Source organism: Maniola hyperantus, chromosome 15 (genome assembly GCF_902806685.2).
Source record: "Maniola hyperantus chromosome 15, iAphHyp1.2, whole genome shotgun sequence".
In the NCBI taxonomy this organism is placed as follows: domain Eukaryota; kingdom Metazoa; phylum Arthropoda; class Insecta; order Lepidoptera; family Nymphalidae; genus Maniola; species Maniola hyperantus.
Window position 1 is genome coordinate 13549757 of NC_048550.1, and position 14968 is coordinate 13564724.

General features: G+C 42.1%; 1 protein-coding gene across 1 annotated transcript in view; it reads left to right on the forward strand.

The window, feature by feature from the left end:
* Positions 1–14968, forward strand: part of Ubr3 (Ubr3 ubiquitin ligase) — a 95565-nt gene that overhangs the window by 13782 nt on the left and 66815 nt on the right. The window contains exons 2-9 of the mRNA XM_034976395.2: positions 317–530; positions 7340–7465; positions 8226–8361; positions 8754–8875; positions 10256–10397; positions 11398–11806; positions 13010–13242; positions 14338–14493. Coding sequence (XP_034832286.1) covers positions 317–530; positions 7340–7465; positions 8226–8361; positions 8754–8875; positions 10256–10397; positions 11398–11806; positions 13010–13242; positions 14338–14493 — 1538 coding nt within the window. The remainder of the gene's footprint in view (positions 1–316; positions 531–7339; positions 7466–8225; positions 8362–8753; positions 8876–10255; positions 10398–11397; positions 11807–13009; positions 13243–14337; positions 14494–14968) is intronic.

A 14968-nucleotide genomic window follows, 5' to 3' on the forward strand; every position in this document is an offset into this window, starting at 1 on the left:
CTGGATTTTAAACGGGTCGTTCATTAGTATCTAAGCGTTGGCGCTGATTTATTTGGTTCCAAAACCGCGAAAATATTCGCTTGGGCATATCTTGTCATTATATGCTATTTCCTTATATTATTGAACTGATGTTTAACTGCTGCCCGATTGCGGGAGAATGACAGCTGCAATGTCACGATCGCAATCATCTCTGATTGGTTAACGCTCGCTCACTATTGGCTACAATGCATTGTTGCAACAAGAATCGCACAGATTGTAATAATGATTGATGCAGGTTTTAGACAATCGCCCTACAGGTCTCTTTCATTTATTACAGTGCGGAGCTACGACCAACACGACAAATGCGGTCTCGTGTGGATACCGCGCGTCGTCGCGTACAGATGCCGCACCTGTGGTATTTCTCCGTGCATGTCGATATGTCGCGAGTGCTTCCACCGCGGCGACCACTCCACGCACGACTTCAACATGTTCCTGTCGCAAGCCGGCGGCGCCTGCGACTGTGGCGACAACTCTGTCATGCGGGAGGACGGGTGAGTTATCCACTGACTCCAACAACCAATTGCAGGGAAAGGGTAAAGGTCTGTACGCACCTGAGCTGCGCTGCGCTGCACTCCAGTGCGGATTGGCAGAGTCCACACATCTTTGAGCACACTATGGAAAACTCAGGCATGCAGTTTCCTCCTGGCACCATCGACCCGTAAAAGGGGCCGCGAGGGCGCGTGACGTCACGCGTCTGACGTCACGCAAGACGCAACACTGCCTACGCCTATGCCGCTAAATATACAGGACTAGTTATTATGGGATTTATCTGTGTGTAATCGATGATTTTCTTATTATTCTTAAATGCCCGTGACTTTGCGGGTAATAAATGAATTTAATAGCTATATCACTACCCATATTATAAAACTAGCTGATGCCCGCGACTTCGTTTGCGTTGAATTAGGTTTATTATCTATACCCATGCAAAAAATCACGTCGATCCGTTGCGACGTGATTAAAGGACAAACCAACAAACAAACACACTTTCGCATTAATTATAATAAGGGTACTGATGATGCCCGTGACTTTGCGGGTAATAGATGAATTTAATAGCTATCATAGTGTATCATTATTCATTATAAAAAGGGGAAAAATCTGAAAACCGTGAATTTGTGGTTATATCACACAAAAAAATTAAATTGTGGTCATAAACTAATAATTAGTATTTTCAATTTTCGAAGTAAGCTAAGATTTAGATTTAAATAATAACTATGTAATTACGCTGTTGATTACTTTCAAATAAACAAAATAAAAATTATACATTCGTTGCTTCATTATTCATATATGATTTTATACACTGTAGTTTCCCTATTTACTTGGTAACCTCGCACAATTTTAAAGATTTATTTTAAAACAATTCAAAACGTATTTCCGGCGTACTCGCCCCCACTACGACGCCTCGGCTTTAGCTCATTCCTTTTTTGTGCGCGGTAACTATCGCACGCGCCTTCCGAGCACCATGCCGAAAAGAAGTGCGCAGTCTCAAATTGAGAAATACGCAAGAAAAATAAGAAGAAACGAATAAGGTTAGTAAAGTGTTTCTTTAAAGTGCCTTTTAGTGAAGTGAAAGTGAACATAAGTTTTGGGATGCACTGGGATTGACTGCGAGTCAATAACTTTGACATATCCCAAAACAAGATACCCACTTATTATAAAACGGGTACGACCAATGAGGCATCGGGGTTGACCGCGAGTCTCCAACGATGACCTAAGCAGACATAAGTTTTGGAATGCACTGGGATTGACTGCGAGTCAATAACTTTGACATATCCCGAAACAAGATACCTACCCACTTATTATAAAACGGGTAAGGCATCGGGGTTGACTGCGAGTCTCCAACGATGACCTAAGCAGAACATACGTACAATCTAAAATAGATGTAACGTTCCTCTGCGATCAGGAAAAGTCTTTTTCAAAGTATTTTCCGTTTTTCGATCTACCCTCAACTTTTTATTTTCATAAATAAAATTACAAAATTGTAATCTTAGATAACAGAGATCATGGACACAACTGTGACACGATCCCGAGTCAGCAGTAGCTGCTCCAGAAATCACACTAGAGGCGGGGCCGGTATCTAACGATAGCGCCGACTAAAATGAGGGCGTGGCTGGGCCTGACCTTCACTAGTGATTTGCCAAATTTGGGCCCAGAAATAGTGGATGCCCTCGGGGAGTCTACGTCCGACTCACCAGACTACAGAGAAAAATTCACGACAATTTATCAAAATTGTGGCTTCCTTTACTCCGGAAAGGTATGCCTAATCCCAGACAACTATATAGGCTCCTGCAGGCGCCTAAACTAAACGCAGAGCCGCGATACTGGACATGGTCCGGAACGCAGCAACAGCTGAGTGCAGGAATCACTGCCTTCAACAGGGGTATTGATTTGCTCTTAAAGAGCGACAACAAAACATCTCAGCAGATGCAGGTTGCTAATTGATTCACATCATTTAGCAACTCAAAGTAGAATAAGACTGATAAGTTCCAGTTTAAATAAATCGTTTTTATACAATATAATAAGCGAATCCAAGCGAGATGATTAACTTTTGGCTCAACGTTATCTGAGAAGATAAGGGCTGCAAAAGCTATCGAGAAGCAGGGTCTTTTCACCAAAAGACCTGCTAAACCAAAAAAAAAAAAAAAAAAAAACACCACAGCCGTCCAGCTCTCGAGCAACTTCCTACCGGGGAAACTATGCGCCGGCTCGGTACCCGGCGAGCAGGGGGGGGAGGGGAGCGGAGACCACCGCAGGAGGCCAACGACCTTAGGTGTTCGCCGCCCTTACACAGCGTCAGCGCAGCAGCCGCAGCGAGCTGCGACTCAGTGGAAGCCCCCTGCCCTAACGCAGAATCATCACTAGCACATGTACATACAGGTCGTCTTACCCATTTTTATGATTGTTGGTTAAAAATAACTAATAATAGTGTTGTACTAGATTGGGTTAAACATGGCTATACTATACCATTTAGAACTGTAGAAAACCAGTCTATAATATGTACCTACCTCAAAATAGTTCTTCACATTCGGAAAACTTACAAAATACTTGAAACAATTAATAAATTAATTGCACTAGGGGCTATATCGGAGTGCAAAAGGACAAAAGATCAATTCATATCCAAGATAGGTACCTACCTATTTCTTACTCCAAAACAACCGTTACAACGGTAACAAACGTTTAGTAACGAGCATTTCAAAATGGAGGATTACCGAACTGCATGTAAATTAATTCCACGTGATGGATACCTAGCTACCATCTATCTTAAAGATGCATATTATTTCTTCGTACCTGTCCGGCCTTCTGACCGCAAGTACTTACTTAAGATTTTGTTTTCAGTCTCATATTATTCATCCAAAATATTTACGTACGGCTTTAATGGCCTTCCGTTTGGCTTATCAGTGGCCCCACGTAGGTTTACTAAGATCATGAGGGAAGTGTTGGCATATCTAAGAAATCGGGGCTTTCAGTCGGTATGTTACTTAGATGACATTCTGTGTATCAGCGAAACATGTAAGCAGTGCTTAGATAATGTTAACGAAACGTTAAAGATATTGCATTGTCTGTAATTATTGAACTCCGCGACAATCCTTCAAGTTCCTAGGATTCGTATAGGACACTAAATGTCTTATAAGCATGTATCTTTCCGCCGATAAGCGTTGTAAAATTGCCGAGTTGGTCACAAGTTTACTAAACTGACAGCCAAGAGTTCTATTCGTGAATTTACCCGTCTTATCGAGTTTTAGTTGCAGCTTGTCCAGTAGCTAAGTATACATGGATGTATACTAAGATCTTAGAGCGGCAAAAATACCTAGCCCTGCTTAAATATGGTAATTACGAGGCAAAAATCAATCTGTCAAACGTTATATTAGATGATCTAAATTGGTAGATTTTAAATATTGATACTACATCCAACTTTATATGACAACCTAACTTCAACTCGAGACCTATTCCGACGCGTCTAGAATAGGCTAGGGGCTGTATGTGAAAAGAACCAAGTTAGTGGCAGATGGAAAGCCACAGAAAAAGCGAACCATATTAATTATTTGGAACTAATGGCCGCTCTTCTAGGCTTGAGGTCGTTTGCTAGCAATGTAACCGACTGTGCATTATTACTACGCATAGATAACTATATGAACCATATGGGGGGCATACAATATCCCCACCTACACGATTTAGCTAGAGTACTTACTTTGAAAATGGGGTGAACAATGCGGACTTTGGATATTCGCATCGTAAATATGTGAACATCAAAGAAAACCGCGACGACGACGCCGCTTCCAGAGTAATCAATCCAGATGATGATTTTCCATGATATCAACAATATTTTGGCCAACCAGAGATAGACTTATTCGCATCACCTGACGATGCGAAGTGTTCCAGATGTATTCCATGAAAAACAAATCCTGACTAACTTTTCGCTAATACTTAAATGCCTTAGAAAAATCATTGATGATAAAGCAAGGGAGTATAAAGCAGTATACTGGTATATCCCCACTGGCCTTCGCAGCCGTGGTTACCGCTACTGCAAAACTTAATAGTTTCAGATGTGTATTATCTAAATCCCAAAAACACCTCTTGCAATCTCGTTTCAGAGATCATCATCCCTTGTACAAGCGTCTCACCCGGGCTGTCGCGAGGCTCTGCGGCAACCTTTCTCCGAAAAGGCGTTTGTCCAGCATCATCTACGCTAATGATAGCTTCGGTCTCTGACAGTACTGTGAAGTCGCTTAAGCTGTGGTGGCAATATTGCATCGAGAACAACATTGACGTATTCGAGCCCTCGAAAAAATCATACTTACATTCCTAACAACACAATTTAATAGTAGTTGTGCGTATGGCAGTCTAAATCCTCACCGTTCTGCTTTGTCAGCATTTATATTTATAACATCGGCTGAGACGAGTGTGTGAAGCGCCCTCTTAAAGGTGCATACAAATCGAGGCCTATAAAATCCAATTACTCGAGCACTTGGGATCCACAAGTAGTTTTAAACTTTATTTCAACATGGTTCCCTAATACCGAGCTTATCCTCGAAAAGGCCACGAATTAACTTGTAGTCTCCTTAGCACTCGGTACCTGTCTCTTATCAAGCTCGACTATCAAGTTTTCCGAGACCGGTGCCAAAATAATGATAACAGACATCATAGAAACGTCTGCACCTGGTAGAGATCGACCAGTTTTGTGCCTGCCATACTTTAGACAAAATAAGTATTTGCCCAGCTAGTGTCCTTTCACATTTTTTAGTATTTAAATTTACAGGTCAATACAACAAAAAAAAAAAAAAAAACTATATAATATAGTATATAGATACAGAAAAACCTATCACTAAAAAATTTATTAGTGATAAGTTCAGATTACATTTCTATAACTAGAAATATAAGACCTGAGAGAACAAATACGCTCCTGTTAACACAGAAGCGATCATAATAATATAAAGCTGCGATAACGCAGTCCATCGGTAGACGGATGAAACAAGTCCGGTCAGAGAGCGGTGTACACATCGCCGTAGGTATTCGGCCGCGAGCTCTGCTGACGTCATTATCAGAACTATTCGCAAGACCACAGGCTGGACTAGCTCCTCTGACTCTTTTGCCCAATTCTACAACAGAATTATCCTGGACGAAGGGGAATTCACCCGATCAGTAATCAAGTATCAATAAATTAAGATAAGACTTGATCAATATCATTGATTAGGACAGTGAACTAGTTACTTAGATTAATAAGAACTAGGTACATATAATTATTAAAATACATAAGCTGATTTGTGTATTAATCATAAAATCTAAAATCATAATAATAACAAATTATGCTTTTAATTCCAAAACTTTCTTCTCTTAACATCTACAGTGTATAAAATCATATATGAATAATGAAGCAACGAATGTATAATAAATGATCAAACGAACTTCCAAGTGAAGTTCGATCATTATTATATGAGTTGCTTCATTAGAATATATGATCTCCCTCCCTCCCCGATGCATGGCTTATCCCAAATAATAGAAAGTTTTGTACAAGTTACACTACATACTCTAAAATAATGAGCTAAAGCCGAGGCGTCGTAGTGGGGGCGAGTACGCCGGAAATACGTTTTGAATTGTTTTAAAATAAATCTTTAAAATTGTGCGAGGTTACCAAGTAAATAGGGAAACTACAGTGTATAAAATCATATATTCTAATGAAGCAACTCATATAATAATGATCGAACTTCACTTGGAAGTTCGTTTGATCATTTATAATAGTAGATTATTAATGGGTGGTTGGGTAAAGGGATAAAGCAGTGTCTTCTGTCGCGGGTGACGATTTAAATCGCGAGCGGAACGAAGGACTCGAGGTTTACTCCCGAGCGTAGCGAGGGTGTTAAAAACTTAAATCACGAGCGAAGCGAGGAATTTAAGACGAGTCCTGAGAGTAGCGAGGGATTTAAGTTCACCCAAGACTAAGACAGCTTTATCACCGAGGTAAATACTCTACTTTTCGTACCATTTGCGAAAAAATTAACACAATAATAATATGAGATAAGCATTTATTAAACGTATTTTTAGAACATTAACTTATTTATAAAAATAAATTAAAATAAACTTAACGTTTATGTATTTGAAGAAAACAAAAACGCGGCAAATTCCTAGACTAATATTTTTTTGTCGGAAAAGCAAAGGCATCAATCTCATACGGCCTTGTCGGTTTTCGTAATTTTATTTAATAATCATAACTGCATAATAAATGCGTATTCCTTTTTCAAAAAGATGTATAATGCTTTATATACAAACTCAATCGTGTAAACCTTTGTGGTTTTTGCTGTGTCTAAATTGGATTTGTTAAACATTCTTTATGTTTGTAATTTAAAAAAAAAAACACAGATGTAGTCTGTCTGTGTGGTGGGAGGCCTCGGCCGTGGCTAGTTACTACCCTACCGGCAAAGCCGTGCCGCCAAGCAATTTAGCGTTCCGGTATGATGCCGTGTAGAAACCAAAGGTGTATGGGTTTAATAAAAATTGCCATACTCCTTCCAGGTTAGCCCGCTCCCACCTTAGACTGCATCGTCACTTACCATTAGGTGAGATTGCAGTCAAGGGCTATCTTGTATCTGAATAATAAAAAAAAAGTTCAGTATAAATTTCGGTACCTAAGTATTCCAAATTTAAATCACATTCTCTCCCTAGGGGATGAATGAAATTCAGTACAATTTTCTTTCCCTGTTTTTAACAGATTAAAAATGACTATTGTTATGTACGCTTTTTATGGCATTGAATGTCACTTTTTTGAGCAAGTGGTACGAAAATAATATTGTGTTTGTGTTGTTTCCAGCTTCTGCAGTAACCATGGCAACAGGTTCCCGCGGCCGGGCACGGCGCCCGCCGAGCTCATGTGCGTCGCGGAGGCCATGATGCCGCGCCTCATACTGCGTCTGCTGCAGCATTTCAGGGAGAACAGGTATCTAGTTAGAGGCAGATTATTCCTAAGGCAAACTAGGCACGTGCCTAGGGGGGCGAGGCTACGAAGGGGCGCGCGCGATCTAGTACAGTTACCTTACCTGTCGATGGTCGGTGTACATCGACCTTTAGGAGATGCATTGTGACGTCACTATTCGCTTTCCGTTCAGCGTGACGTTAATAATTAAATATGTTAAAAATAAGTAAAAATCATGATTTTTAACTATTCTCTTTAATAGTATTCTAGCGGACATAATAATAATAATACTAACAAAAACTACCGCTAAACAAAAATCACATCATTCTATTACTACAGTTACCCTAATGCTTAAAACGCACACAACTCCAAAAACTTAGAGGTGCGTGCCGGGATCGAACCCCCGACCTCCCAACTAGGAGGACGGTGTTTTAACAAATAAATCCATACTTCCATACTAATATTATAAATGCGAAAGTGTGTCTGTCTGTCTGTCTGTCTATCTGTCTATCTGTCTGTCTGTAGGTCTGTCTGTCTGCTAGCTTTTCATGGCCCAACTGTTCAACCGATTTTATGAAATAATGGTAGAGAGTTAGCTTATATCCCGGGGAAGGACATAGGCTACTTATCCCGGAAAGTTGAAGTGTTCCCACGGGATTTCAAAAAACCTAAATCCACGCGGACAAAGTCATGTTTTACAAGTACTTTTGAATCGTCCACCACTAGGTTATCACGTCACTTTTATAGCGTAACTATCTTATAGCGTATTTGATTTGGTTTCCAGCACGGGCGTATCAAACTCGGAGAGCTACAGAACAGCCGTTCAGGAGTGCGAGGGCTACGTGCAGATGCTGATGGAATTCAACAACATGGGCGACCTCATGCGCTCCGCCATGACCAAGGCGCTCATCAACCCACAGGTGTGTTCTGAGCTTTATACTTTTCTAGTTTTTAATCATAACAAGCTGTGAGATTAAGTTTAGATTAAGTACCTGGCAGAAAATATTGTACATCGACCTTTAGAAAGAGATAGCTATTTCGTAAAGCGTTGTCTCTGTCGTTGAGACTGACAAAACGTCACATAGGTATGAGTGACAGAGACAACGCTCTACAAATCCGAAATGTCATTCTAAATGCAGCTGAGAAGCTATAAGAGCGGGTCTGTGTAGGTAAGCGATATATCCGCTGATATCCAAAATACAGTAATTGCGACGCAACCTGTGACTAACTTCTCAGCCGCCGACAAGTTTGGATGCTACTGTATCCGATTATTAGCATTGTAATAAGTAAAAATCTACTTGTTATCTTTCAGATGTACCTTAACCTGGTATCTCCTCCACACCCCGACACAGAGTATGGCCGCTACATGGCGGTGTCGCATAAAATATACGAGCTGGCCATAGACTCGTTTCCCGCACCGGACCCGCCTGAAGAGTGAGTAACTATTGTATATCAATATAAATTTTGTGTCCTACCTGTGATGACGTATGGAGCGGAAACGTGGACACTGACAGTTGGCCTCGTCCACAAACTAAAAGTCGCTCAGCGCGCTATGGAGCGAGCTATGTTGGGTATCACTCTCAGGGATAAAATCCGGAACGAGGAAATTCGCAGAAGAACAAAAGCGACCGACATAGCACAAAGGATTAGCGGACTGAAGTGGCAATGGGCAGGTCATGTCTGTCGCAGAACCGACGGCCGATGGGGCAGACGTGTTCTGGAGTGGAGACCGCGTACCGGTAAACGCAGTGTGGGACGATCCCCAGCCCGCTGGACCGATGACCTCACGATGGATGAGGAAGGCGGAGGACCGTGTTTGGTGGCGCGCTCTTGGAAAGGCCTATGTCCAGCAGTGGACGCAAACAGGCTGATGGATTGGATTGGATTGATATTTTTAGGGTTCCGAACCTCAAAAGGAAAGATTTTTTTTTTTTAAAAGAATATTAGCCATGTTAAATGACATATTCCCCTTTCCTCTTTAACTAAGCGTCAGGCTTGTGCTAGGAGTAGGTACGACAAAACGGGCGGGGTTTGAACCGTCGACCTTTCGGTTTTCAGTCCACTCCTTTACCGGTTGAGCTATTGAGGCTTCAAAACCCTTATAGGATCACTTCCTTGTCTGTCTCTCTGTTGTGACTGTCAATTTGGGGAAACGAAAACTATTTGGTACTTCCCGTTGACCTAGAATTATGAAATTTAGCAGGTATCAATGTAGCACAAGTAAAGAAACTGAATTTGTGGTTACATGACAAAAACCGGCCAAGTGCGAGTCAGACTCGTGCACTGAGGGTTCTGTACTACAATCGTATTTTATCGACATTTTGCACGATAAATCAAAAACTATAGTGCTTAAAAATAAATAAAAATCTTTTTTAGAATGTACATTGTACAAGTAAAGCCCTTTCATAATTATGATACCCCACTTGATATAGTTATCTTACTTCTAAAATTGAAAATTCTAATTATTAGTTCATGACCACAATTTATATATATTTTTTTTGTGATCTAACCCTAAATTCACGGTTTTCAGTTTTTAACCCGAATGTCTGCTATAAGACCTACCCACCTGCCAAATTTCATGATTCTAGGACACCTAGGAAGTACCCTGTATAGGTTTCTTGACAGACCGACAAAAACTAAAAATGGTCACCTTGGGCCATTTAGTGAACCTTTGGACAAACGATCAATATGACGCTGTCCGTCATTAACTTTTTCTAATTTTTATTATACTGGTACCTATGAGATGTCTTGTACGACGGTGCGGAATTTCGTGTTTGAATCCGACTCGCGGACCAATATTTATTTTAATTCCAGATACCGACATTTCCCAGCGCTGGCGCCCCGGTTGAAACACAACACACTACTCGAAGAGTTCATATTCTGGACGTTCAAGTACGAGTTCCCGCAGAATGTCGTATGTTTCCTGCTCAACATGCTACCAGATCAGGATTATAAGGTAAAATATTTCGGAATAGACCCCGCGGGCAGTGGCGTCCAGCTCATATAAGCATAAACGCACTGCTTACCCTCATTATAATAAATCAATGCTTAATTTTCAGTATAACCTGCCGTAAAATAAGTTCATACCTAAATGCTTACCCTGGCTTGAACTCCTGTGCACGCCACTGCCCGCGGGGTGATAACGTATCTCGTGACAGGCTTGTGACAGGCGTAAATCTCGCGATCATTGCTGTCAAACGTCCGGCTAGAGAGACAGCAATAGCCACAAAGCAAAATAAGACGAAGAAGAAGAGAGACAGCAAATGAACTGTCGCATTACTACTGCTGTCGCGTTGCTGTCGCTACTGCAACGTTTTACGTAATCACCCCGCCGTGCTCCTCCCATCAGTGCAAGTGGAATTCGTATTTACTCGTACACCCACTGCATTAGGGTAGGAATTACATTTGTTTAAATTCAGATACAAGTAAGAGCCCTCGCCCATGGCGACTTTTTGTAGCGATGCTGTCGCGCGTTTACTAAACACACGCCAGCATCACTACTAACGCGTGTTAGTCGCATTTGTAACGCGCTACTGCATTGCGACTGTATCGATGCAAACGCGCGACCGTGTCGGACGACATCGGGGGAAGAACGGAGGGAGGGTGGCGCGTGAATGGAGAACCAAGCATCAGTGCAACATTTTTTCTCGTTTGCATCGAGACAGAAGCGCGACAGTATCGCGACTGAATCCGTGGGCGACGGCACACAGCTGGCGAGCGCTTCGCGACAGCATCGCTTCTGTATCGCTACAAAAAGTCGCCGTGGGCGAGGGCTCTTAGCCCTTTCTATAATAATAACTGCCATACTCCTTCCAGGTTAGCCCACTTCCATCTTAGACTGCATCATCACTTACCACCAAGTGAGATCGCAGTCAAGGGCTGACTTTTATCTGAATAAAATAAAAATAGTATGTTATCCCAAAAATCTAAGCTGATTAAAATTTTCTTAATTTCAGGAGCACCTAACAAGAACATTCGTGATGCACTACGCTCGCATACCCCTAGTCCTAGAAAACTCGGCGGACCCCGACACACTGTCCAACCGTGTCGTCCACATGTCGGTCCAACTGTTCTCCAACGAGGCGCTCGCGTTGCGATGTGTACAACAACTGCATTTACTGCACGTTATGGTGCTATCTTTGAGACTGATGATGGGGAAGATCCTAGTTCAAAACACGTTACACGACCCGGATAAGAACTTCCACTATGTGATAGACTGTACGAAGAGGGTCATGAAGGAACATTGCTACTGGCCGTTGGTGTCCGACTTCAATAATGTGCTGTCACATAAGAGTGTTGCGTTGCTGTTTCTGCAAGACGACGCGCTGGTTAACATGTGGTTCGAGTTTCTATCCATGTTGCAAGGTTAGTTTAAGTATATTTTAGGCTATATTTTAGCCATAGTAACATCAAAGGTGCTTGACTAACAATGTTCGAAACCTTGGGCCATTTGGTGAACTTTAAAAGTACATGGTCACCAAACAAAAAGTGTTGCGTTGCTGCTTTTGCGCTGGAGTGCGCAACGCAAACATTATCTCTGTGTTATTTGTACGATTAAAAATAGTTACAGTGTGATATGGGATATATTACATGGACAATTGCGTGAAATAGTGGAAAAGAAATTAAGTTTTATATAAAATTTTACAAGAAAACCTATGAATAACGGAAGAAAACAGTGCAAAAGTGAATAAGCATAGTGCCATAAAACTGTTATATTAGTGCCGAAAACAAAAGAATAAAGATATAAGAATTAAATAGAAGTAATTAAATACGAGTAAAAACACAAATATAAGTGGTTAACGTCCATAATTTCAAAGGAAAAATTACAATAACCTTAAAATTTTACAACGGATTTGTTCGGCGTCATGTCGGTAAAACAGTAGATGTACCTAGACGGATACCTACTTCGCCCGCGGCCGGCTATCTTGTTGTTAGCCGGCTGTTTTTACAAGACGATGCGATGGTTAACATGTGGTTCGAGTTTCTATCCATGATGCAATGTTAGTTGTAGCTTGTTTATTTGTATTTAGCTATAGGTGCATGACAATTAAAAATGTCCACCTTGGGCCACTTGGTGAACCGGTAAAAAAGATGGCCACAACAAAAATGTAATTTCCAAATACAGCGCATTAGCAATGTTGTGCACAGGGCATATAAAGCGTCGGGTGCCAGAAGTGTGAGCCTAAAGCTCGGTGCACACTATGAGGTGACAGAATGGTTCACGTGTCTGTTCAACTTTTCTCCAATCAGGTGCTTGCATGTGTGCAGAAATTTCATTTGTTGCACGTAATGGTGCCTACTCTGAGACTGATGGGAAAAATCCTAGTTCAAAATACATAACGTGACCCACATACGTATTGTGCGAAAAGGGTTGTGTACATTAGTACTGGCCATTGAAAACTATAAATGGTCATTTTGGGCCATTTCGTGAACCTTTGGACAAACGATGGCCACCGAACAAAAAATACTTGCGGTTTAAAAAATTTAAGCCTCCCATGAATCACTTAAGTGATCCGCGCGAACCCACACAAAATATAGTTTTTTTTTAATCTAATCCGTTTGTCTCAGGTATGAACGTGAACGTGCGCGAGACGGGCGGGCACATCGAGTTTGAGCCTTCTTCATACTACGCGGCCTTCTCGTGCGAGCTGGAGGCCGCGGCCTACCCCATGTGGAGCGTGCTGGCACATCTGTCGGAGCCGGCGCACGCGCCGCTCGCGAGGCGCATCGTGGCCGCGGCGCTCAAGTGCTTGCAGGACTGGCTCGACGCCGTCAACTTCGCCGCGCCGCGACTGCATCGGGTGAGTTGAACTGTCATCGCAAGATCTCACGCGAGCTGGACTGGGCCCAAATGAAGTGTGCTGGCAAAAGTAAATATTTTTACTAAACTGTGCGAAAGAAGGTAGCACTCATTACGCTCGCCCTTATACCTTTTTACTTTCCACATTGATGCTTTACTGAGTGATACTAAAATGATTTTTCGAAAAGATGTCAAATAAACTCAGTGGTGGTCAAGTAAACATCGTTGAACACTGAGTTAGCGAATCACCTTGCTGAACTATTTATGAGACTTTTTGGTCAATCTTTGCATTCAGATAAAAAATTCCTAGGATCATTAACGTTTAGAGAGAGCGGCTTGTGTTCAATAAACCAGATTATAACAATCTGAGAGGCATAGTCTCAACTTAAAAATATTTGCCTATAACTATGGGCCAATTGGTGAACCAGTAAAAAAAGGGGGCCACTAAACAAAAAAAAAATCGTATGCATACAAAATATTCTTTTAATTTTCAAGAGGCTCTCAAGCACACTTTTTTTTAATTTTTTTAATTTGTACGGGAGCGGTGTGCAGGCTCGACCGTACCAAAGGGAGATCTCCTACCGAGCAGTTCGTTGTGCTCGGTAGCGCCAGCTGGGCCAACGGTTGTGTCTTGAAACTTCCTTATATAGTCTAAATATATAAAAGGAAAAGGTGACTGACTGACTGACTGACTGACTGACTGATCTATCAACGCACAGCTCAAACTACTGGACGGATCGGGCTGAAATTTGGCATGCAGATAGCTATTATGACGTAGGCATCCGCTAAGAAAGGATTTTTGAAAATTCAACCCTTAAGGGGGGGAAATAGGGGTTTGAAATTTGTGTAGTCCACGCGGACGAAGTCGCGAGCATAAGCTAGTCTGGACTATATCGGCAGAAAACTCCGTTAGTGCGAGTACTGTCGGCGGTATATTTGTTCGGGACTACATCATGAAATGTTATCGATTGAATAGCGCCATCTAGTTACATTTGTGGCAACCGCCACAAATAAAAAAAAAAGTGCGGGTTAATGCAGTATGCACGGTGTCTTCTCCACTACTGGCTGTATCTATATGGACGTGTTTGGCCCGCAGACGGAGATGATGCACGCCTCGTTCCACTTCCCCCTACACCGGTACCTGTCCGCGTTCCTGTGCGCCGCGGTGCGCTGCATGGGGGTGCGCGCCGCGGACGTGCTGCCCCCCACTGAGCTGCTGGCGCTGCTGGCTGCACACCCGCTGCGAGTTCAGGTGAGTGCTACTACTTAGTGACTGTCGAATATAGCTCCCGTCTTGTAAAAAGAACGCTGAGAGACATTAGAGGAGATGTGACTGCACATATTGTATCAAAGATTGTCTTCTGGTGGGAGGCTTCGGCCGTGGCTAGTTACCACCCTACCGGCAAAGCCGTGCCGCCAAGCGATTTAGCGTTCCGGTACGATGCCGTGTAGAAACCAAAGGGGTATGGGTTTAATAAAAACTGTCATACCCCTTCCAGGTTAGCCCGCTAACATCTTAGACTGCATCATCACTTACCACCAGGTGAGATTGCAGTCAAGGGCTAACCTTGTAACTGAATATAAAAAAACCGACGGAGAGTTCCCGCCCCCTTCATACCACGAATTGGGTATTTCACTACTTTTGAATTTGATTAATATTAATACTTTATTATAAACTAGAATTAAAATAAAGACGTACGCTGAAAAAAATATTAAAATCCAACAAA